The sequence below is a fragment of the Narcine bancroftii genome, chromosome 11, assembly GCF_036971445.1.
Source record: "Narcine bancroftii isolate sNarBan1 chromosome 11, sNarBan1.hap1, whole genome shotgun sequence".
Taxonomy (NCBI): Eukaryota; Metazoa; Chordata; class Chondrichthyes; order Torpediniformes; family Narcinidae; genus Narcine; species Narcine bancroftii.
In genome coordinates, this window is record NC_091479.1 from 63,091,916 (window position 1) to 63,116,740 (window position 24,825).

The 24,825-nt window shown below is 41.1% G+C and overlaps 1 protein-coding gene across 8 annotated transcripts in view; it reads right to left on the reverse strand.

Moving 5' to 3' along the window:
- ipo8 (importin 8) overlaps positions 1-24,825 on the reverse strand; it is a 161,215-nt gene that overhangs the window by 63,478 nt on the left and 72,912 nt on the right. For all 8 annotated transcript variants that reach the window (XR_011346521.1, XR_011346522.1, XR_011346524.1 and 5 more), the window contains 5 exons: positions 16,705-16,839; positions 11,047-11,146; positions 6,281-6,357; positions 3,062-3,178; positions 1,042-1,131 (listed from right to left, as the gene is read on the reverse strand). Coding sequence is in view for 4 of the 8 variants with exons in the window: in XM_069903133.1 (XP_069759234.1) it covers positions 1,042-1,131; positions 3,062-3,178; positions 6,281-6,357; positions 11,047-11,146; positions 16,705-16,839 (519 nt within the window). In the remaining 4 variants the exon portion in view is untranslated. The remainder of the gene's footprint in view (positions 1-1,041; positions 1,132-3,061; positions 3,179-6,280; positions 6,358-11,046; positions 11,147-16,704; positions 16,840-24,825) is intronic.

Sequence of the window (24,825 nt, forward strand, 5' to 3'; positions counted from 1 at the left end):
AATATTAAACCTCACAATAAATAACAGATTAAAATAATTATGGTGGGGTGGGATGGAATTGTCGAGTTTCTAGAACACAGTCTATAATATTCCATAACAAGGAGCCACATCAATTACACGAGTCGAGAAACAAGAGTTTTAAAAAATGTTATTTTCTTCACTTTTTTTCCCTCACACAAATTTTGTAAGAGCAAATTTTAATCCATATCTCAATTTTTTGGGTAATTCTTTGTGAATTCTATGTGGTGAATTTCCACAACCCAAATGGCTAGAGGTTGCCTGTGCAAATATTATTATTTTTCAGACAACCTCAAATTATTTTATCTTGTGCATAAATCCAGCCAGGATACTCCATGGCTGCCCTGTAACAGCTTTGAACTGGCAGCAAGATTCCCCTCAACATTATTACAACTTGCAATATGTTTGGATATGACAGAGCCATCGCTAGAAAATTAGTCAAAGTGTAAAATGCTTTTAAATTTGCTGACAAAACGCTGCTCGAGGAGGTGAAAACTTGTCCCAGGTTTATTGAGATGTAACATATACAGAGCTCTCTAAGCAAGTAGAATATCAGTAACCAGTTTCAAAGAATCCTCAAATGTTAACCACACATAACAAATGCTGGAAGATGTGACTCTATTTGAGTCAGGTCTGTGACTATTTTAATGGCATATTTGAGGGGTAAGGTTAGCACAGTGGTTAGTGCAACATGATTACAGTGCCAGCGATAGAGACTGGGGTTCAAATCCCTTGCTGTCTGTGCGGTCTGTAAAGAGTTTGTATGTTCTCCTTGTGACTGTGTGGGTTTTCTCTGGGGAGCTCCAAAACATACAGGGGATGCAGGTTAATTGGGTATAATTGGACATTGTGGGCCAAAATGGCCTCTTACCATGCTGTTTGTCTAAGTTTAACTATTCCTCCCTTGAAGTTTCTCCTGTTCATTAGTGTAAAATACATCAATTTCCAAATGCACTTTCAAGAAAACATCAGAGAGAGGAAAGTAAAAATCAATCACCACACCAACATAGTGTGTAATCTTACCCTTGCTCGGAGATAGCCCAATTCAGAGTTAAACAGAGGAAAAACATAACTCTGAAGTATCAACTCCATTTGTCCCTTGTATATGTTTTTCTGTTGGTATGAGCATAAATTCAGTTTACTGAAAGAGAGGAAAAAAGTACAATGTTTTGAAATAACAGAATAACATTCAAAGACTGGAATTGGTTGGCTTAGGTTAGATATTGATTCACCTGTCTAAGACTTGGGCTTGAAAATTATTTGGTTGAGCAAATGAAAGACTCCTCATTCCTTGAAATCAGTTTAAAAAGCTTAAGATGCCATCCTGGTGGACATGAACACACACTATGAAATCAAGAGAGTAGTAACTGTTGTGGCAAATGAGTATAGAATGAGTTTTCCAAAAGTGTGATACTTGTATTGCTGAGTTTGGGAGATGCGTATTATTCAGAGCAGCTCAGGTTAGTGATGAACACACACATTATTTTCATTGTTTAAAAAAAAAACTTCAAGTTTAAAAGTAGAATTTTTGTCAAGGGAGATAATACCCATTCTTTACTCCAAACGTTATTATTGCTTCAGCACAGTGGAGTTGTGACAAAATAGCAACAATTAATTACTTTTACATATTCAGGTCCAAAATGGAGACTGGGCAAAACCAAGAATGCATGCAATTTTACAATTGTGGAGCCCAAAAATGGCAGTGCTCCCGGAGATGCTGAAACAGAAGTAGACCTGCGGGGAGCGGAGTCAAAGCACTCCCGTGCGGACAAACCGCCCATTCCAACTGCCTTAGGCTCTGTACAGGCTTTAAACAGCCTGTAAATGTAACCAACAGTGGTTTTATTGAAAATCCTGCAACCATGGGGTATGTGCCCAAGACGGTGATGCCTAATATTGGCAGCAGCCATGAAGAGTTGAAAATTCTGGGGAAGCAGAGGACTGGTATAGGGAACCACCATCCCCAGTCTGAGAAGGAGAAGCAGAGAAGATGACCCTCAGGATGGTGACTTCAGCTGATGAGTGATGGGTTCTGCAACTGAAGGACCCACACAGGTGGCTCGAGGCAAGGAACCCATGCAGGCTGGGAGCTGCTGGCAACTCCGGTCAAGGTACTCGCACCAGACTGCGGACTGCTAGAAACTGGCTGAAGGGGTACCAGGTATCAGAACCGGGATGTGAGAGGGTGCCAAGAGTGCGGATGGATTCCTAATCTTATCGGAGGTTCAGATCAGGAGCTCGGGTTGCTGTTGGTTTGGACTATACTCTGTGTAAATGCAGGGGCTGCGGGAGTACTGGAGGCAAATCCACAGACATTCAGTGACTCTGGAAAGTTGTGGGGGGATGAAGAAATCTCTTTTGCTTCTCTTTGTCTGACTATAAGAGACACTTCAGGCAATTTCTGTCAATGGCAGTCAAAAGGCAATTTTGTGTAATATGAGTTTTTATTGCATGACAATAAATTGAACATTGAATCTTGAAGAGGGTGACTAAAATTACCAAAAAAAAAATCAGGGATATTCACTAAGATAGGAATAAACTGAGGGAGCTGCTTGAAATTTATTGATTTCACACATCCAAATGCTTTTGTGGTAAATTTTCAACTTATTGAGAACAATAATTTGCCTTTTTCTGGTCTAAATAATATATCCCAACTTGCCTGAAAATTCAAATTTAACAAAACCACGAGGAATCTTCAGGTAAATAAGATGCTTGGACCAAAGAATGAAAACAGATTATTGTCCAAGAAAGTTTACTCTCAACCCAATCAATAACTCATGCCATTTTGCAAACATCACTGAATTCCCAGAAACTTGCAGCAGAGGAGAAGGTGACTTGGCCCAATGTATCTGCATTCACTCTGTGAAAGAACCATCTCCAGGTCTTGTCCCTGGAGGCCATCTTTTGCCCTGAAAGAAATCAGCTAACTGAGTGAAAATAGTGGTTCATACCCACAGCTTCTAACACCCACATCTCAGTTTTGCACAGTCTTACCCCATCAAAAGAAGTCCAGAACTGTGCTCTCCAACTTATTCACACCTACTTTTAGCAAAATATCTGCCAGGGACCCAATAACATGTAGTGCTCCATCCTTCCTGCGGGGATCTCCACTTGGGTTTGTCAAGATCTGGTAACAAAAGCTCATCATCTTTGGCAAAACCTACAAGAATTAAATCAGTTGAATTGTAAAATTGGATTACTGTTACTGTTACAAATAAAGTATAATAAATAACTTAAAATATATTTTCAACACATTTATTATTGTAGCATCTTCACAAGAAGAAAATGGAAATTGAACATTGGTTCGATGTTGTTCTGGAATTTAAAATTGATGTGCGATCGCTGTGCAATATATTTTCATGAGCTGCCTGCAAATGTGTAATGCTTGTTTGATAAATTACAATCCCATTCTGCTCATTCTCCTCTTCTATTTTTTAAAGATTCACTCTCCTTCTTCAATGCCAGCACCTATATTAGAAAAATGGCAGTGCTGCCAGAGCCGCTATAGCACTGTAGCAGCAGTGCTGATGTGGACCAGCGTGGAGTGGAGATGCAGCACTTCCCTGGGGTCCAGCTGCTCAGTTTTGAAAGGCCTGTTGGGGGAGCAGACGGTGGTTTTGCTTGGAATCTCACGACCATGGGTCTACGCCCAAGATAGCGACGCCTATTAATCAGCAGCACGAAGGGCTGCAGACTCTGAAGAAGTGGAGGACTGGAGCAGGGCACCAGATGACAGGAAGATCACTCCCTCCATCTGAGAGGGAGAAGCAGAGGAGACCAGGGCAGCAGATCAGAAAGGGACCAGTGCATGTGGCAGGCTGCTGGAGACTCGAGGTGAGAAACTCATGGAAGCTGTGGGCTACTGGAGACGGCTGACAGGAGACTCACGCTGAGCTGCGGACTGCTGGAGACTGGCTCAAACTGGCTGGAGGGGTACCAGGTATAGGAGCGGGATGCAAGGAGGTGTTGAAGAGTTCCTGACCGTGTTAGAAATTTGGATCTGGAGCTCAGGTTGCCAATGGTTTGGACTGGACTTCGTGTGGCTGGAGGGGCTGAAGAAGTGCTGGAGATGAATCTATGGACACTTGGTGACTCTGGGGTGGGGGGGGGGGGAAAACTCTCTTTTGCTTCTCTCTCTAACTGTAAATCTGAATGTAGTAAGACTGTAAGAGGCATTTAGGCTGGTGGCAAATCCATCTGCACAAAGAAATTTCACGTAATATGACACTGTTTTATTACTATGATAAGTAATTGAATCTTGAATGGGCAGGTCAGCTCTGCCACGCTCACTCTGAGAGGAAAGGCTGGTTAGGAATGGCTCTCTTTTCACCAATTTAGATTCTTGTCTTGTTACTATGGCAAATATTAATTAAATATTCCTTTTGCAAGAGAGTGGAATTTGCTACCATGGGCAGCTGTGGAGGCCAGATCCCTTGGTGTACTTAAGGCAGAGTTGATAGGTAATTGAATAGTCAGGGTGTCAAAAATTCTGGGGAGAAGGCAAGGAAGTGGGGCTGAGTGGGAGAATGATGATGGAATAGCGGAGTGAACTAAAAGGGCCCAATAGCTTACTTCTGCTCCTATTTAGCATTCTTTAACAATGATTAAGTAATGGTAATGTTTGGTTCGAATAGAGATGGTGCAGAAATTATCAATTAATCATGCAAGATTTAATTCTGTTAACCATCAGCCAGCTCCCCACCATGACTACCAGCCCACCCACATCTCCATCGGGCACACAAAACTCAAAACGGTCAACCAGTTTACCTATCTCGGCTGCACCATTTCATCAGATGCAAGGATCGACAAAGAGATAGAGAACAGACTCGCCAAGGCAAATAGCGCCTTTGGAAGACTACACAAAAGAGTCTGGAAAAACAACCAACTGAAAAACCTCACAAAGATAAGCGTATACAGAGCCGTTGTCATACCCACACTCCTGTTCGGCTCCGAATCATGGGTCCTCTACCGGCACCACCTACGGCTCCTAGAACGCTTCCACCAGCGTTGTCTCCGCTCCATCCTCAACATCCATTGGAGCGCTTACACCCCTAACGTCGAAGTACTCGAGATGGCAGAGGTCGACAGCATCGAGTCCACGCTGCTGAAGATCCAGCTGCGCTGGATGGGTCACGTCTCCAGAATGGAGGACCATCGCCTTCCCAAGATCGTGTTATATGGCGAGCTCTCCACTGGCCACCGTGACAGAGGTGCACCAAAGAAAAGGTACAAGGACTGCCTAAAGAAATCTCTTGGTGCCTGCCACATTGACCACCGCCAGTGGGCTGATAACGCCTCAAACCGTGCATCTTGGCGCATCACAGTTTGGCGGGCAGCAACCTCCTTTGAAGAAGACCGCAGAGCCCACCTCACTGACAAAAGGCAAAGGAGGAAAAACCCAACACCCAACCCCAACCAACCAATTTTCCCTTGCAACCGCTGCAATCGTGTCTGCCTGTCCCGCATCGGACTTGTCAGCCACAAACGAGCCTGCAGCTGACGTGGACTTTTTACCCCCTCCATAAATCTTCGTCCGCGAAACCAAGCCAAAGAAGAACCATCCACCACATTATATGTCACTGGGATACCTTGCTGTAGATTCACCATGATTGACTGCTTCAGTTTAAAGATATTTTATTCAAGTACTTTGGTTTGCTGAATAAATACAGCAGCTTATTTGCTTTATACAATGTTTGATGGAGTAAATCCAGCTCCTTGACTGACTCAATAGTGTAAAATTTCTCTTTTTTTGAAAAAAAAATGATGGCCAGGAATTACTCTGAGGCTGAATACTATAATAATTCAGCAAATTTTGGAGAAATCCTAGTAAAATTTACATGCAAAGATCATTATGATTCCTTCATAAATTGCTGCTGCAGTTTGTGCTGAGACAGAGATTGAGTGGCAAAGTCAACAAGCTATGAAACATCCCACTGATCTTGAAATTGCTGGGTTCTTGACACAAATGTAAAGTTGCTGCTAAAAGCACTTTAATTTGCTCATAAATCTTGTAAGAACATGCTAATGATGCAATTTATGGTTCAGAAATGACACTTGGTCTTGGAGGCTGAGAAATAAATCTGCCCCAATTTCTGGACAACTGAATTAGTGTGCCAAGCTCTCACAATACAGTCCAAAGTATTTGAAACTGATGCCGCAGTCAGAAACACTAATTTCAAAATGTTAACTCTCCAATTCAATGATACTTCAATTTGATAGTTGTAACTCTTTTGTGAACTTGAGCAGTGGAAATTTTCCATACCTCCTTTCTTTTCTTGGCTGCAGTGTAAAGAAAATTCTGGGCTGCAATGGTTGGAGAGACATGGTCTTCAAATACATCTGAAAAATATTTCAAAAGAACCAGTAATCAACTGCTCTTTTCATATGTAAAAATTTATAACCAACCCTTTGCTGGGCAAATCTAGTAAACAGTTGATTGCCAAATGTTGGCTACAAAATGAAATACGTTTGCATTTTTTCTTGCCAGAGAGGCAGCTGGGTTCTGTCTGTAAAGAGTTTTCTCTTCTTCCCTTATCTGCATGAGTTTACTCCGGGTGCTCCGATTTCCTCCCACATTCCAAAAACTTATGAGGTGAGTAGGTTAATTGGTCACATGAGTATTTGGGCAGTGCAAGCTCATGGGCCTGAAGGGCCTATTACCCTTATGCATCTCCAAAAAGAAAATGGACAGTGGGAGATACTGGAAGTACCTAACAGTTCAGGCAGCATCCATGATTTATTAGTTTCAGATGAAGATTTATTGTCGGAATACATATATGACATCACATACAACCAAGAAATTCTTTTTTCCTGTGGGCAAGGCAGAACAACCACTTAGCGGTAGTGCAAAAAAAACTGTACATAATGTACACATGTAAACAAATAAAGAAGTGTAAACAACTAACTGCAATACAGAGAGAAAAAAGACACAATAGAGTCCCGAACGGAGTCCCTCAATGGGTTAATTGTTAAGGAGTCTGATGGTGGAGGGGTAGCAGCTGTTCCTGAACCTGGTGGTATGAGTCTTGTGGCACCTATACCTCTTTCCTGATGGTAGCAGCAAGAACAGAACGTGGACTGGGTGGAGTGGATCCACAATGATTGCTCCTGCTCTCCGACAGCAGTGTTCCCTGTAGATGTTCTTGATGTTGGGAAGAGGTTTGCCTGTAATGGGCTGTGTCACTACCTTTCGAAGGGCTTTATGCTCGGGGGTATTGATAACCCCATACCAGACCGTGATGCAGCTGCAGCACATTACACCACACATCTGTAGACATTTGCCATGGTTTCTGATGTCATACCAAACCCCCTCAAACTCCTGAGGAAGTAGAGACGCTGATATGTTTTCTTCACGATGCCTTTAGTGTGTTGGGTCCAGGAAATATCTTCTGAGATAGTGACTCCAAAGAACTTAAATTTGCTCACCCTCTCCACCTCTGATCTCCCAATGATCACTGGATTGTACACCTCTGGTTTACCGTTCCTGAAGTCAACAATTAGCTCCTTGGTCTTGGTGGCATTGATTGCAAAGTTATTGTTGGTAGTCAAGTTTTCAATCTCCCTCCTGTATGCTAACTCATCACCACAACCCACTTCCATGGTATCATCAGTGAATTTGTAGATGGTCTTGTTGTCGTACCGAGCCACACAGTCATAGGTATAAAGTGAGAAGAGCAGGAGGCTAAGAACGCAACCCTGTAGTGCTCTGGTACTCATGAAGATTGTGGAGAAGATGTTCTTACCAATCCTCACTGATTGGAGACTGTAAGTGAGGAAATACAGGATCCAATTACACTGTGGGGTGTTGGGTCGCAAGTTTTGGAATTTGCTGATTAGTTTTGAAAGGATGATGGTGTTGAATGCTGAACTGGAGTCAATGAAGAGCATCATGATGCATGCATCTTTGTTGTCCAGGTGTTCCAGAGCTTTGTGCAGAGCCAGTGAGATGGCATCTGCCACAGACCTGTTGCTACAATAGGCAAATTGGAACGGATCCGTTTTGCTGCTCAGACAAGAGCTGATATGTTTCAACACCAACTTTTGAAAACACTTAATCACTGTTGAAGTGAGTCCCACTGATCAACAGTCATTTAGACAGGTCATCACACTTTTCTTGGGCACTGACAAAATTGATGTCTGTTTGAAACAGGTGGGCACCATGCCCTGCCGGAGTGAGACGTTGAAGATGTCTGTGAAAACATTGATCAGTTGGTCACCACAGATATTTAATACTTGGGCAGGTACTCTATTCAGACCAGATGCTTGCCTCAAATTCACTCTCCTGAAGGCAGCCTACAAATCATCCTCGGATACAGACAGGAGAGGATCATCAGGGAATATTGGGCGGGGGGGTGGGGGAGCGGTGGTCCGATGTGGTGGTTCTTTCTTGTTCTTGTGGTCAAATTGGGTATAGAAGGCATTGCGTTCATCATGGAGTGAAGCTTTACAGTTTTCTAATGCACCGGATTTTGTATTGTAGCAGGTTTATCGTCAGCATTTATATCCTGTCACAGGTGTCACGTATCCCTCATGATTTCCATTTTTGTCCAGAAACTCCACTTCATCCGGGAGATGGTTTTTTGCAGGCTTCTTCTGTTATGATCTGGATCTCCGGATTAAATATCTGTGAAAAGGACTCAGTAGTGGAGAAGGTCAAAATCTTCAAATTCCTGGGTGACAACATCTCTGAGGATCTGTCCTGGAGCCTCCTCGTCAATGCAATCACAAAGAAGGCTCACCAACAGCTATTCTAGGTGAGTGAGGAGATTCGGTAGGTCACTGAAGACGCTCCAACTACTACAGGTGTACCATGGAGAGCATTCTGGCTGGTTGCATCACTGCCTGGTATGAGGGTGCCAACTCTCAGGACAAAAATAAACTCCAGAGGATGGTTAACTCAGCCTGTGACATCACAGGCACCAGATTTCACTCCATAGAGGACATCTACATGGTGTCTTAAAAAAGCAGCCTCTATCGTCAAGGACCCCCACCACCCAGGCCATGCCCTCTTCACTCTGCTACCATCTGGAAAAAGGTACAGGAGCTAAAGATGAGCACTCAATGGCACAAGAACAGCTTCTTCCCTGCTCCCATCAGGTTAATGAATAATCAATGAACCAAAGACACTACCATACTTTTCGTGCACTGTAATTGACATTTTTATTTTTTATCGTAATGTTGTAAGACAATTACAATATGTTCGTTTGCTCTATGACGCTACCGCAAAACACTGAATTTCATGACTTGCACATGACAATGAATCCTAATTCTGATCTGGTTCTCAGCAGGTTCCGGATTTCATTGTTCATCCAGGGCTTCTAATTGGGGAAAATCCTGAATTATTTGGTAGGGATGCACTCATCCACAGCGGTTTTAATAAAGTCTGTGACAACCCTGGTGCAATCATTCAGATCCTCTCCTGAGTCCTTGAACACCACTCAATCGCTGAATCCAGGAAGTCCTGCAAATGTTCTTCAGCCTCCTGTGACTACCTTCGACCTGTCTGATCTCCAGAACCTCTCTTTTTAGGAACTGTCTGCATGAAGGCAGAAGGAGCACAGCCAGATGATCCGACTTGCCAAAATGTGATCTCGGGAAAGAACAGCAGGCGTTATTTATCTTGGTGTAGCAATTGTGCTGGGACTTTTGGTACAGCATTACTTGGTGGTGGTAGTTGGGCAGGGTTTTCTTGAGGCAGGCCTGGTTAAAGTCTCCAAATAAGATTTGTAGTACGTTGGGCTGGGCTGTTATGTTTACTGACCATATCATGCAGCTCCATAAGGGCCTGTTTGTAATCAGCATTGGGAGGGATATAGACTCCGGTGAGAATCACTGATGAGAACTCTCAGGGTGTATAGAAGGGTCTGCATTTAATCAAGAATTGCTCTAAGGCAGTAAAGAAGGAGGTAGATATAACTCCAATGTTCGTGCACCACCCAGTATTAACGAAAAAGCACCACTTCCTTTTCAAGAATCCGAGTTCCGATCCAGTTCATGAATGGTGAAACCTTCTTGTCGGATAGCGGTGTGTTCTCTGTTAGCCAGGTCTCGGTGCAGCAAACAACTGAGATCTGACTCACCTGTCTCTGATAAAGCAGTCTTGCCTGCATGTCACCAGTCTTATTCTCTAGTGACTGGACATTCACCAGCAATATGGATGGTACAGGAGGTCTCAGTCCTCTGTGCTTCAGTCTTGTTTGGATCCCGGCCTCACTTCATATTTCTGCCCTCGACCTTGGTGGTGACCTGTCCCTTTTGCCTTCCAGCTGGCCTGTTCCTGACTCAGTCGTTACCCGGAAGATTTGTAAATCATTAATTCTGTTCATTGAGGTCAAGACTGCATTGTGCCGATTTCAGTGAAAGAACATCAGGAGGTGGGTATTGTTAGGTCTGCTTTGTTCATGAATGACTGAGTCGAAATCAAGGTTCTTTGTTCTTTATTGCCGGATTGTAACACTTGCAACTAACAGTGTTAGTTGGAGAAGGCGCATTCTGCCGTTATCAGCAAGTGGTGTTTTTTTTATACCTCAGGATACGTACTTAGTAAATTATCATACCATTACATTGTCCAATGAATAAACTGTTGCTATCCTTCTCTGTTAGTCTGCTGCACATCATTCTTGTTAGTGCAAAGCTTATCTTGAGTGTACAAGGTCACATCTGCATTCTGTTACTCCTTAGTACTGGGTGACTCCTTCTCCGGTCCCATCTCATGATGTTTTTACCTTACAGTATTTAACAGTAAAGGGAGTAAGGTGTTCTGGAACCTACAGAAAGTCGCTGCCTCCATCTTGAATCAATGAATTTTACCTGCGTTCTGATGAAATGTCATCAACCTAAATTGTTCTCTCTGGACATTTATGGATGTGGCCTGATCCGTGAGTATTTTAGGCACTTCATCTTTTTAATTCAGATTTCTAACTCCACAGTTTCATTTTCTTTGAAATACTGTCAGGTTCTCTCTAAATTTAATAATTCAGAAGAAAAGTAATTTCAAAATCAACTCCAGGCATATTTCATGGTGCTCACCAAATTTCATCCGAATGTATTCATATGGGTCTTCCTGCCAGAGCTCTTCATCTTCATCTTTGTAACACATCAGAGGGAAGACTACTTCTTCAGAAATGCTCTGTATCAATGTCAATGGAGGGGGAAAAAAAGAGTGCACAAATAAGAGGAAGTCTGGGAAAGTGAAAAGTTAAAGTTTTTAAATTTAAATTTAGACATACTGCACAGTAACAGGCCATTTCGGCCCAAGAGTCCGTGCCGCACAATTTACACCCATTAACCAACACCCCCGGTATGTTTTTGAATGGCGGGAGGAAACTGGAGCCCCCAGAGAAAACCCACGCAGAAACTGGGAGAATGTAAAATTCAAATGCGAGTTGTCCTTAAAGACAGGGTGGGATTCAAACCCCGGACCTGATCACCGGTGCTGTAAAGATGGTATGCTAACCACTTTTAGGGCCATGCAACTCCAAATCAAAGTCATCAGGCCATTTCATGCCAGGCCTCCAACTGGAGGCCGGCTACAAGCGCAGAGGGAAAACATAAAACTTACCTTTCGTAGAGCAACCCTAAAAGATTGCTCCAGCGTCGCATTCATGTTGAGTGGTGCCTCATAGCACCCTCTGGATCCAATGTAGGCAGGGCAATTGGTGCCGTAGTGCCACCCATCATAAATACGCGGATACCCATAATCCCCCACACAACTGGAACTGCTCTGTGTTTCCCAGAACAGTACAGGCTGCATGGGGGATTATGGGTCGGGAAGACGGCCATTGCTCTATGCGTTTTGAGCCACAGAGAGAGGCCCTGAAGGCAAAAGAGGTCCAGTGAGGGTGTCTTCCTTGACGGCTCCCATTGCCTGACGGCCCCCGTTATCCGCCATGACCTTACGGCCTCCACTGCCTGATGGCTCGTGCCGCCCCATGCTGCCCTGACCACTCCCACCCACCACCCCTGCCTTGAGGGGTGTCATGAAGGGAGAAGGGTGAGTGGGGAGATGGGTCGTGGGCTGATGGCGTCATCAGCCGCCTCTAACCAGCCACTTGCAGCGGCTATATTTTCATATGGGGCAGGGTATGTTGCTTTTTGTGATTTTATTTAATACCTGATTTAGATCTTCCCAAAACTTTTTCAATTTCTCACATGCCCAAATTGCATGTACTGTTGTTCCCGTTTCCTTCTTACAGCGAAAACCATTTATTTAACTTTTGAGGTGTGGTGTATAGCCTGTGTAACCAATTATATTGTATCATTACGTAACCTCATGTTTATTGTATTTCTCATAGTTCTGGAGCATAGGTTTTCCCATGTTTCATTCTTTATCTTTATGTTTAGATCTTGTTCCCACTTTTATTTGGGTTTACAAGCTTATTTCCTCGTTCTCTTTCTCTTGCAGTTTAATGTACATGTTTGTTATAAATCTTTTAATTATCATTGTGTCTGTAATAACATATTCAAAATTGCTTCCTTCTGGTAACCTCAGCCTGCTTCCCAATTTGTCCTTCAAGTAGGTTTTCAGTTGGTGGTATGCAAACATTGTACCATGAGTTATACCATATTTGCACTTCATTTGTTCAAAAGATGATAATTTATTTCCCGAAAAACAATTTTCTATTCTTTTGATCCCTTTTCTCTCCCATTCTCTAAAGGAAAGATTATCTATTGTGAAGGGGATTAGTTGATTTTGCATCAATATTAATTTTGGTAGTTGATAATTTGTTTTTTTCCTTTCTATGTGAATCATCTTCCAAATGTTGAGCAGATGGTGCAGTACTGGTGAATTCCCATGTTGCACCAGCTTTTCATCCCACTTATATAGTATATGTTCAGGTACCTTCTCCCCTATTTTATCTAGCTCTAATCTGGTCCAATCTGGTTTTTCCCTTGTTTGATAAAAATCTGATAGGTATCTTAATTGTCCTGCCCTATAATAATTCTTAAAGTTTGGTAGCTGTAAGCCCCCTTATTTGTACCATTTTGTTAATTTATCTAGTGCTATCCTCGGTTTCCCCCCCTTTCCATAAGAATTTCCCTATTATTTTCTTTAGCTCCTTGAAGATTTTCTCTGTTAGGTGAATTGGTAACGATTGAAATAGGTATTGTATCCTTGGGAAGATGTTCATTTTAATGCAATTTACCCTTCCCATCAGTGTTAGTGGTAAATCTTTCCAATGTTCTAAGTCATCTTAGGCTGATACCTGGAATAACAGGAATGACTTATGAGGAAAGATTGCGCAAATTGGGATTGTACTCGCTGGAGTTTAGAAGATTGAGAAGGGATCTCATAGAGACATTTAAAATTCTGGCAGGACTGGATAGAATGGATGCAGATGGGATGTTTCCAATGATGGGAAAATCTAGAACCCAGGGCCATGGTTTGAGGATAATAGGCAAACCATTTAGGACCAAGAATAAGAAGAATTGCTTTACCCAGAGGGTGGTGAATCTGTGGAATTCATTGCCACAGACGGCAGTAGAGGCAGGTTCATTGAATATATTTAAGAGGGAATTAGATCTATTTCCTCAGTATAAGGGTATTAAAGGTTACGGAGAGAAGGCGGGGACGGGGTACTGAACTTTAAGATCAGCCATGATCTCGTTGAATGGCGGAGCAGGCTCAAAGGGTTGAATTACCTACTCCTGCTCCTATCTTCTATGTTTCTATGTTTTATCAGTTCTGCCAATGGTTTTATAGCTAACGCGAACAGTGAGGGAGATAGTGGACATCCCCAACTAGTTGACCTGCTTAATTTAAATTGGTTTGATATATATGCATTTACTGTCACCTTCGTCAATGGTCCCTTATATAATGCTTTAATCCAATTAATATATTTCTCTGGTAGGTTGAACCTTAGTAGTACTTTGAATAAATAATTCCATTCTACTCTTGTCAAAGGCTTTCTCAGCATCTAAGGCAACCGCCACTGTTGGCGTCTTGTTTCCTTGTACTGCATGGATTAAGTTAATGAACTTACAGATAATGTCCGTTGTTCGTCTTTTCTTAATAAATCCAGTTTGATCTAGTTTTACTATTATTGGTACACAGTCAGCCAATCTGTTTGCTAATAGTTTAGCTATTATCTTATAATCTGTGTTGAGTAGAGATATTGGTCTATACGATGCTGGTGTTAGTGGATCTTTCCCCGTCTTTGGTATTACTGTAATTATTGCTGTTTTGCATGAATCTGGCATGTTTTGTGTTTCTTCAATCTGGTTCATTACTTCCAGGAGAGGAGGAATTAATAAGTCTTTAAATGTTTTATAGAATTCTATTGGGAGTCCATCCTCTCCCAGTGTTTTATTGTTTGGTAGTTTATTTAATTTCTCCTGTCTCCTCTCTTCATCTCGCTTTCTGTTTTGCAGGCGTTCTGCAAATTCTCGTGCTTTCTCCAGATCCGAGAACAGTCTGCTTTGCTGCCCCGGGATAACTATTTTAAGCACCTCTGGATATCTTAAGATAAATTTATAGCCTTTCTTCCATAGGATCGATTTTGCCGCGTTAAACTCTTTCCTCTTCTTCAGGAGCTCAAAGCTTACGTCTGGGTAGAAAAAATTTTTTTGACCTTTGTATTCCAGTGGCTTTTTGTCTTCTCTCATTTTTTTCATTGCCTTTTCCAATATATTTTCTCTTGTCGAAAATCTCAGGAATTTTACTAAAATGGATCTTTGTTTTTGTTGTGGCTATGGTTTCGGGGCTAATGTTCTGTGTGCCCTTTCTATTTCCATTCCTTCCTGTATTTCTGGCATTCCCAGGACCTTGAGGATCCATTCTTTTATAAATTCTTTCATATCTTTGCCTTCTTCATCTTCCTTTAGGCCCACTATTGTTTCTCCTATTATAGTTTTCCATGATATCCATCTTCTGAGCTAACAACTCCTGTGCTTCTTTAACTTTTTTATCAGTTTCTTCTAATTTTCTTTTTAAGTCGTCCACTTCCATTTCTACAGCTGTTTCTCGTTCTTCCACCTTGTCTACTTTTTTCCCTATTTCTGTCATGACCAGCTCTAATCTACTCATTTTTTCTTCTGTACCTTTTATTCTTCTTTTTATTTCACTAAATTCTTGTGTCAACCATCTTTTAATGCTTCCATATATTCTTGAATTTTTTTTTATCTATGTACTGTCCATTCCCTTTATCTTCTATTTCTCTGTGCAGAGCTTGATGTTCTCCTTCTTCTTCTTCTGTGTCTGCTCTAGGGTTTATGTCTTGTACTTCTCTTCCTTGTATCTTCTACTTTTTTTTTATGGTGTCTTGATATTGATCCTCTTCTTCTGGGCTGGTTATCTGTTGTGTCTCTGGTTTCCTTTTTTCATTCTCATCCCTCCCGTTTCCATATTTTCTGTATCTTCCCGCTGCGAACCCTGCTGGTGGGTCTTTCTCAGCTGTTCGTGCTGTGGAGTTCCACTCTACAGCTGGTCCCCCCCCCCCCCCCCCCCCGTCAGTGTTGCCGTTGTCGTGCGCGGATGCGAACCTCTGTTTGACTCCGTGAGCCATCTTTGCAGTCCTGAGTTCGGTGGGTCGCGACCCTGCGGGGTTTCCACTGACCTCAGGGAATGGGTCCCTGCTTCTTCGTACAGGTAAGGCCTTCACCTTTTTCTTCCGCGTCTTTCCTTCTTCTTTTCTTCCCGTTGTTTTTGGTTTTTCTTTCTTTGGTGCCATTTCCTCCACACCTTTATTTTTTATTTGTTGTGATTTGTGTGTCTGGGGCTTTTCTTTTTCTTCATTTTTTTCCTTCTTTTCTGGAGAGGGCTGGTATTGTCCTACCGGCCACTACTCCATCACGTGACTCCTCCCCCCCCCCAAATTATCTAGCTTCATGAATAGATTGATGAAGCACTAACCAATAAGAATAAATTGCGTTAATTTCTTCTTTTGTTGCAGTGAATGATGATTCGGACCTCACATAAGAAGTCGATTTTGCCAGGACAACACCTGAATAAGTTTTTCGGGATGATTTAATTCAATTCACAAAGCAAGTGATAAAAATCCAATCAAATCATAATCATCAGTGACACACTTTGGCACACGATGAATGAATCAGTCCATTCCACTGAACCTCATTAGTCTCCTACTGCAATATTTAATTGCTTCTTTGAACCAGTATCAATTAAGCTACATCCCTCTCAGATTCAATGCCAGTTGCCATCATGGAAAGACATTTCTTTTCTCAGGGGATGATGAACCTATCCTCAAAGACCCCCATCATTCAGGCCATGCCATCTTCACTCTGCTCCCATCAGGGAAAAGGTCCAGGAGTCTTAGACACTCAGTGGCAAAAAAACATCTTCTTCTCCGCTGCTATCAGGTTCCTGAATAATCAATTAATCAAAGACTGAGGGGGGGGTTCTCCCTCACAGTTGAGACCAATTCACTGAATGTGCTCAAGAAGGAGATAAATAAATTTCTTGTCACAAAAGACATCGAGATATTGAAATGAAGGAACAGGTTGAATGGCAGGCAGGCTCAAAGGGCTGATTGGCTTTCAGTATTTCTATGAAGTTGGCATTGAGGTAAAAGATTAACCATTGTTATATTGAGTGGCTGAATGGCTCACAACTGCTTCCAATTCAAGTGGATAATTAAAAAAATGTCATCTTTTCACCAACTACAGTAGCCTTTTATTCTTAGCAGAAGAATCAAAGAGAAAGCATTCAAGTTAAACTGAAATTGCGCATACCTGAATATGAGGCTTCATTTGTTTCCATGTGAGAGAGTGATTAACACCTTGATTTAGATAGTTAAGGACTTGCTGAAGCACACGAGGTGCAACATATTGTTTCTGTCGGCGCTGATCCACCAATTTCAGCAATACCTGAAAAAAGAACACAATTTATGTCTGCACACCATTCAACTGGATTTCGGAGGCAAAAACACAAACACGCTTTAGCCTCACAAAATGCTTTATAAGTTTACTTTGGAATCCTAATGCTTGTTTATAGTCATAGTCCTGGAAAGTGTGTCTATCAAATCGCATGATGCACAAATAGCTTGTGCAAAATCATCCAGATTTGAGGTTTGTGAAGGCGATAAATGTTTTTTTAAATTTAGATACTCAGCACAGTAACAGGCCCTTCCAGCATATGAGCCCATGTCGCACTAATACTCCTACTGACCTGACCTACCACCCCCATATGTTTAGAAAGGTCGGAGGATCCCAGAGCAGCTGGAGGAAGCCCACACCAACACAGGGAGAATGCACAAACTCCTTACAGCAGCGCCGGATTCAAACCCGGGTGGTTGCCACTGTGATAGCGTGCACAAACTGCTGCACTAGCTGTGCTGTCAATGGACCTCAAAAGTGATCTTGGTGCTCTGGAATTAGAGTCAACAAGAGATTCTATGTTCTCAAAAAACTATCTCAAAACCCTCATTTAAATGACAAACAAGAACAGGTTTTATTATGATTGGCGACATAGTTAGATAGTTGTAAACATTTAGGTTCTCAATCAGCAGACAGAAGGCAAAAACTGTCTTTCTCTTCATTTACACAATTCAGCTCTTCCATAATTTAAAGAATTCTTCAAACGACCTGAAGAAAAAGATTTTTTGCCCTTAATGTATGGTAAAAGTCTAAAATCTTTCTTGCACTTAATCCACTGCTTTTGTTTCCTTTCTCATTTCTTGGACATGAATACAACTTCACAAACTTGAACAAAGTCTGGACCAAACTAATCTGACACAGGACACTCATTATATTAAAGCCAAACACAATGGATATATGGAGAGAAGCAGGGACATCACCCACAGAACATTATTCAGTGGATATCACCCCAACTGTTGCTGAGTACAAAGCCATATGCAAAAACCTTGAACACTAGAACTTCACCACACACAGAGAGATCATTTTATCCCAAAGGCAAATTATTTGTCCATTTATGGGGCTTGCTGCTTTTTAAAGATTGCTCTAACTCCACAACTTGTTTGTAATAGTACAGCTTCATGTGCCGTCAAGACTCAAGAATAAAGCTGTGTAACCTGTGCACTAGTTAGACAAGATACCTAAACAAACATATTTCATGTACAAAAATGACATCAACAGTCAGTGCCACAAAACAGAGCTAGAGACAGCAAGATGCAAAACCCAGATACATTTTTTCTGGGTTTTTGATTTGATAATCCGCTCAGAAGCAAAGGCCCTATCATAGGAACAATGCTCCGCTTCATTATGGAGTAAATCAGAACGAAACGTATAGGCTTTTGAAACATTACTTTATGCACCACTGTCCCTTAATCAGACTCAATCTACAATTATTTATATGTAGCAACAATTAGGACAATAGATATAGCACTTTAGGATGGGAAAACAAGCTAAAATGATTCCCAAGAGTGTTCAGAATCAGAATTTATTGCCAGGAAATTTGTTGCTTTGCAACATTGTCATAGATGCAAGTATTGCTAGAAATTACATTTTAAAAATAAATAAACTAGGACAAACGTAGAGAAAGTAAGATAGTGTCTCTGGTTCATTGTTCATTCAGAAATCTGATGGCAGAGGGGAAGAAGCTGTTTTTGTGCCACTGGGTGTTCATCTACAGGCTCCTGTACCTCCTTCCTGACGGTTGCAGTGTGAAGAACGCATGGCCTGGGTGGTGGGGGGTCCTTGAGGATCCAGGAAGGGAAAACCAGAGGTGTACGATACAGAGATCATTGGGGGATCAGAGATGGAGAGAATGAGCAAATTTAACTACTATTTTGGAGAATCTTTCCTGAGCCCAACACACTAATGGCATTGTGAAGAAATCACATCAGCAGCTGACTCACTTTGGTATGACATTGGAAACTTTTGCAAGTTCCTTCAGATGAGTGGTGGAAAATGTGCTGACTGGCTGCATCCCGGACTGGTATGGGGACATCAATACCCCTGAGTGTAACAGCACAGGACATCAAAGGCAAAACCTTCCCCACCATTGAGAACATCTACAGGAAACGCTGCTGTCAGAGAGCAGGAGCAATCAAGGATCCACATCACCCAGCACCCGTCTGTTCACGCTGGTACCATCAGTAAAGACGTACAGGTGGCACAAGTCTCACACCACCAGGTTCAGGAACAGCTGCTACCCCTCTACCATCAGATTCCTGAACAACTCAATCAAAGACTCATTTAGGGACTCTTACCTTTGCATTTTATTAATATTTTTCTCTCTGCATTGCAGTTTGTTTACATTTTTTTATGTTTACACTTACACGTATTTTCTTGAGTACAGATTTTATTGGACGACTAATAAGTGATAATTCTGCCTCACCTGGAGGAAAAGAATCTCAGGGTTGTATGTGATGGGATTGTCCGTAAGGAGTTTGTACTTTTTCCTTGTGTCTCTGCGGGTTTTCCCCCGGGAGCTCCAGTTTCCTCACACTGTTCGAAATGTACTGGGGGTGAGGGGGGGGAAGGTGTGTGTAGGTCAACTGGGCGTAAGTTGGACTCACGCACCAAAATGGCCCATTACCTTGCTGGATGTCTAATTTTTTTTTTTAATTTAATTCTGGCCATATCAATCTCTCAAACCAAGATAAAAGGAATACAGGTATAGATGACCAAAAGTTTGCTCAAAATATTTAATTTAAATCTGTGTCAAAAGACAAAAAAAGAAGAAAGCACTAATTGATGACTTCCAGTGCACAGCCTTGGAGGCCAAATACATGATAGATTTTGGTGGAGCTTAAAAATAAGTAAATCATCGTCAAGTAGTATTAGATACTTCAAATGGTTAATGTGTGGCAGGAGATCCAAACGTCTTCAGTTGGGTAAATATATTTCAGCAGTACTAGAAAGGTGGAGTCAGTGCCAGGAAGGAAAAATACAAGAGAAAAACAGGAAGCATGTCACCAAAGTGAAAGGGTACATAAAAAGATTATCAGGGATGTTACCAAGATTGGGGGGGGGGGGGGGAGGGACTGGATAATCTGGTACTTTTTACCCTGGAGTGAAGGGGGCAAAGGAGTGACCTTACAGGCAATGAGGGGGGATAGGTGAATAGTAAATAGGCACAAATTTTTTTCTGAGGGTAGATGGCAAAGGTTCAAGATTGGGGTGGGGGGAGGGGGGAGATTTAAAAGGGACCACACAGAGAGTGGTGCATACATGGAATGAGATGCCGGAGAAAGTGGTAGACGTACATTTCGATTTTTTTTTTAAAGATTGAAAGCTGCATGGATAGGAAAGGGTTAAAACGATATTGGCCATGTGCAGTGAAGTGGAATTTGCTCAGATCGGCATCTTGGTCAACTTGGGCAAAAGGGCCTATTTCTATGCAGAAACCTGCACCAAAAGGCCTATTTCTATGCACTAATTCAATGACACAAGGTATCATCAAACAGTCAGGATAGGTGACAACAAATGTGTTCCTGTGGAAAAGTGGGCAAGTTACATACAGATAGAGGCAGAGAGGAAAGCATCCAGTAATATGCTAGATACATCATTAAGACTGAGTAATTACCCAGTATGGAAATCAACTGAAAATCACCACTGCCTGAGAAGCAGAACAGAACACCAAGAATTGGTATTATAATTTTAGGATTCAAAAACCATGGGTGCAGGGGAAACAATAAATCTCACCTCTCACTCTGCTGGTAGCACTTCTACCTCAGAATCAAGTGATGGTTGCCTTAATCATCCACACTGTCCTAACCCATCTGAAGAATAGCACCTCAAACATGAGGCTGTTGTTCATTGACCTTAGCTCAGCATTTAATAGGATAATACCTCACAAGCTAGAGTAACAAATTATTCTTGCTGGGTCTCATCATCCCTCTCTACAACTGGATCTTGACTAAAGGAACAGTCAGTCCAGGTTAGCAGCAAAATCTCCTTGAGCACAGGTGCACCTCAAGAGCTTTGTGTTCTGAGGAGTCACGTGATGGAGTAGTGGCCGGTAGGGGAATACCAGCCCTCTCCAGAAAAGAAGAAATAAAGTGAAGAAAATAAAAAGTTCAAGAAATATAAAACATAACAAATAAAAGATAAAGTTGTAGAGAAAAAAAAGAAAATGGCACCCAAGAAGGAAAAAGTTAAAATAACGGGGAAAAAAAAGTAAAGACGCCGGAAGAGAAAGGAGAAGGCCTTACCTGCATGAAGAAAAAGGGAGCTGTCGTGGAGAAGAGAGCCTGTTCTCCAAGGTTGGTGACGACCCCGCAGAGTCGTGACCCACCCGACCGCTGGACTGCAAATATGGTTCTCAGAGCCAAACAAAAGTGCGCAACTGCGCTTACTAAGGAGAAGGAGAATACCGATGGAAGGGGGGGCTCAGCCGAGGAGTGGGCAAACACAACATGACCAGCTGAGGAATGCCCGACACCAGGGCTCTCAGGTGGAATAAGAGGAAAGCGACAGGAAAGGGAGTGAAAGGAAAGAAGAGCAGCAGCAGGAGGCCCAACAGATGAATAGCCCAGAAGAAGAGGACCAACAGCAAGAAGCCAAGCAAGAAGAAGCCCAGCAAAGTAAGGAAAGTCAGAAGAGACACAGATACAAGGAAGAGAAGAAGAAGACACAAACACAGGTACAGACACAGTAGAAGGCCAAGATCTGCACAGAGAAATAGAAGGTAAAATAGGTGTACAGAATATAGAAAAAGTTTTTTTTCTATAACAAATGAGAGCATTAAAAGAATGGTTGACATTAGAATTTAGTAAAATGAAAAGTACAGAAGAAAAAGTGAATAGATTAGAGCTGGTCATGACAGAAATAGGGAAAAGATTAGAAAATGTGGAAGAACGAGAAACGGCTGTAGAAATGGAAGTGAATGACTTAAGAAGAAAATTGAAAGAAAGTGATAAAAAAGTTAAAGAGTCACAGGAGTTGTTAGCTCAGAAAATTGATATGTTTGAAAATTATAGTAGGTGAAACAACATAAAAATAGTGGGCCTGAAGGAAGATGAAGAAGGCACAGATATGAAGGAATTTATAAAAGAATGGATCCCAAAGATCCAAGGAATGATCAAAATACAGGAAGGAATAAAAATAGAAAGGGCACACAGAACACTAGCTCCGAAACCACAGTCACAACATAAACCAAGATCCATTTTAGTAAAATTTTTGAGATATACAACAAGAGAAAATATATTGGAGCGGGCAAGGAATAAAATTAGAGAAGACAATAAGCCATTGGAATACAAGGATCAAAAAATATTTTTTTACCCAGACATAAGTTTTGAACTCTTAAAGAAGAGGAAGGAGTTTAATACAGCAAAATCGATCCTATGGAAAAAAGGTTATAAATTTATGTTAAGACATCCAGCTGTGCTTAAAATACTTATCCCTGTGGAGCAAAACAGACTGTTCTCGGAACTGGAGGAAGCACGAGAATTTGCAGAACGTCTGCAGGACAGAAGGAGAGATGAAGAGATGTAACAAGAATGAAAAATGGTGATAAAATACATATAAAGATGTAACAATGATGTATATGTAAGAACTAAAGAAGGGAAAGAGAAGGGAAGGAAGGGAAAAAAGAGGGTGAACTTTGTTATATATGTAAAAAAAAGTGCTTTCTGGGGGGAGGGGGTTGGGTGGGAGAAAATAACCGTCACTGCTAAATCAGTTGACGCTTGCCAGCAGGTTCGGAATCCAAATGGAGAGGGGAGATATGGTTGCCCGGCAAGGGATAAGGTGCAACTCAGAAAGGGGGGGGGGGGGGGGGGACATTTGGGGCTAAGGGAATATTGGATGTGGGAGGTTAGAGTATTTTATGTTTGAAATGTGTTGTCATATATTAAAAAGGGAAAACTGAGAGATTAAAATGGGGAAAAGGGGATGGTGGTGGTGAGGAAGCAGAAATGAAGTGTAAACAGGATATGACATGGCCATGTTGAATTATATGACTATAAATATTAATGGAAGAGGCTATTAAATTTACTGAAAAAAGAAAAAATAGACATATCATTTGAGCAGGAAACTCATCTAACTGAAGTGGAACATAATAAATTAAAGAGAGACTGGGTAGGGCACGTCGTGGCAGCATCATATAATTCAAAAGCTAGAGGTGTAGCTATATTAATTAATAAAAATGTACCAATCAAAATAGAGGAGGAAATAATAGATCCAGCAGGGAGGTATGTAATGATAAAATGTCAGATATATTCAGAATTTTGGAATTTGCTCAATATACATGCACCTAATGAGGAGGATCAAAAGTTTATGCAAGATATTTTTTTGAAGATTGTAGATATGCAAGGGAATATATTGATAGGAAGGGAATTTTAACCTTAATTTGGATCCAATGTTGGATAAAACTGGACAAAAGACTAGCAAAAATAAAGTGGTCAAATTTATAGTTAAATCAATGCAGGAAATGAAATTTATGGATATATGGAGGAGGCAGCACCCAAGGGAGAAGGAATACTCATATTATATGAGTAGGCATAAAACATACTCAAGGATTGATATGTTTTTCTTGTCGGCCCATATTCAAGGGAGAGCTAGAAAAACTGAATATAAAGCTAGATTGCTATCTGATCATTCACCCCTGTTATTAGCAATAGAACTGGAGGTCATCCCACCAAGAACATATAGATGAAGGTTAAACTCCATGCTGCTTAAAAGACAGGAATTTAAAAAGTTTATTGAACGCCAAATCAAAACATATTTTGAAATAAACACGGAATCAGTGAAAGACAAATTTATATTTTGGGATGCAATGAAAGCTTTCGTTAGAGGGCAGATAATAAGTTATGTGACTAAAATGAAAAAGGACTACAATCAGGAAATAGAACAGTTGGAAAGGGAGATAGTAAGTACAGAAAAGGAACTAGCAACAAGGGATGATATATATAACAAAAAGAAGAGAATTGGCGGACTAAAAAGTAAAATACGAAACACTACAAATGTATAAGATGGAGAAGAACATAATGAAAATAAAGCAAAAGTATTATGAACTAGGAGAAAAAACACAAAATATTGGCCTGCAACTTAAAACAGAACAAGCTAAAAGAACTGTATTGGCATCAAGGAAAAAGGACAAACAAATTACATATAATCCAATGGAGATTAATGAGAACTTTAAGGAATTTTATTAACAATTATACCAAACTGAGAACAAGAGGAAAGATGATAAAATAGAAGAGTTTTTAGCTAAAATTGAACTGCCGAATTGCAAGAAGAGGAACAAAACAAACTGATAAAACCATTTGAAATAGAGGAAGTACAGGGTATATTAAAAAAGTTGCCAAACAATAAAATGCCTGGAGAAGATGGATTCCCAATAGAATTCTATAAAACATTTAAAGAGTTATTAATTCCTCCTCTCCTGGAGGTAATGAACCAGATAGAAGAAACACAAAACTTGCCAGATTCATGTAAGACAGCAATAATTACAGTAATACCAAAGACGGGGAAGGATCCACTAACAACAGCATCATATAGAGCAATATCTCTACTTAATTCAGATTATAAGATAATAGTAAAATTATTAGCAAACAGATTGGCCGACTGTGTACCAAAAATAGTAAAACAAGATCAAACTGGATTTATTAAGAAAAGGCGAACAGAGAATAATGTCTGTAAATTTATTAATTTAATTCATGCAGTTCAAGGAAGTAAGACGCTAACAGTGGCAGTTGCTTTAGACGCAGAAAAAGCCTTTGACAGGGTAGAATGGAATTATTTATTCAAAGTATTACAGAGGTTCAATCTACCAGAAAAGAATATTAATTGGATTAAAGCATTATATAATGGACCATTGGCGAAAGATATGTATCAAACCAATTTAAATTAAGTAGGTCAACTCGGCAGGGATGTCCATTATCTCCCTCACTGTTCGCTTTAGCAATAGAACCATTGGCAGAACTGATAAGAACAGAAAATAAAAGG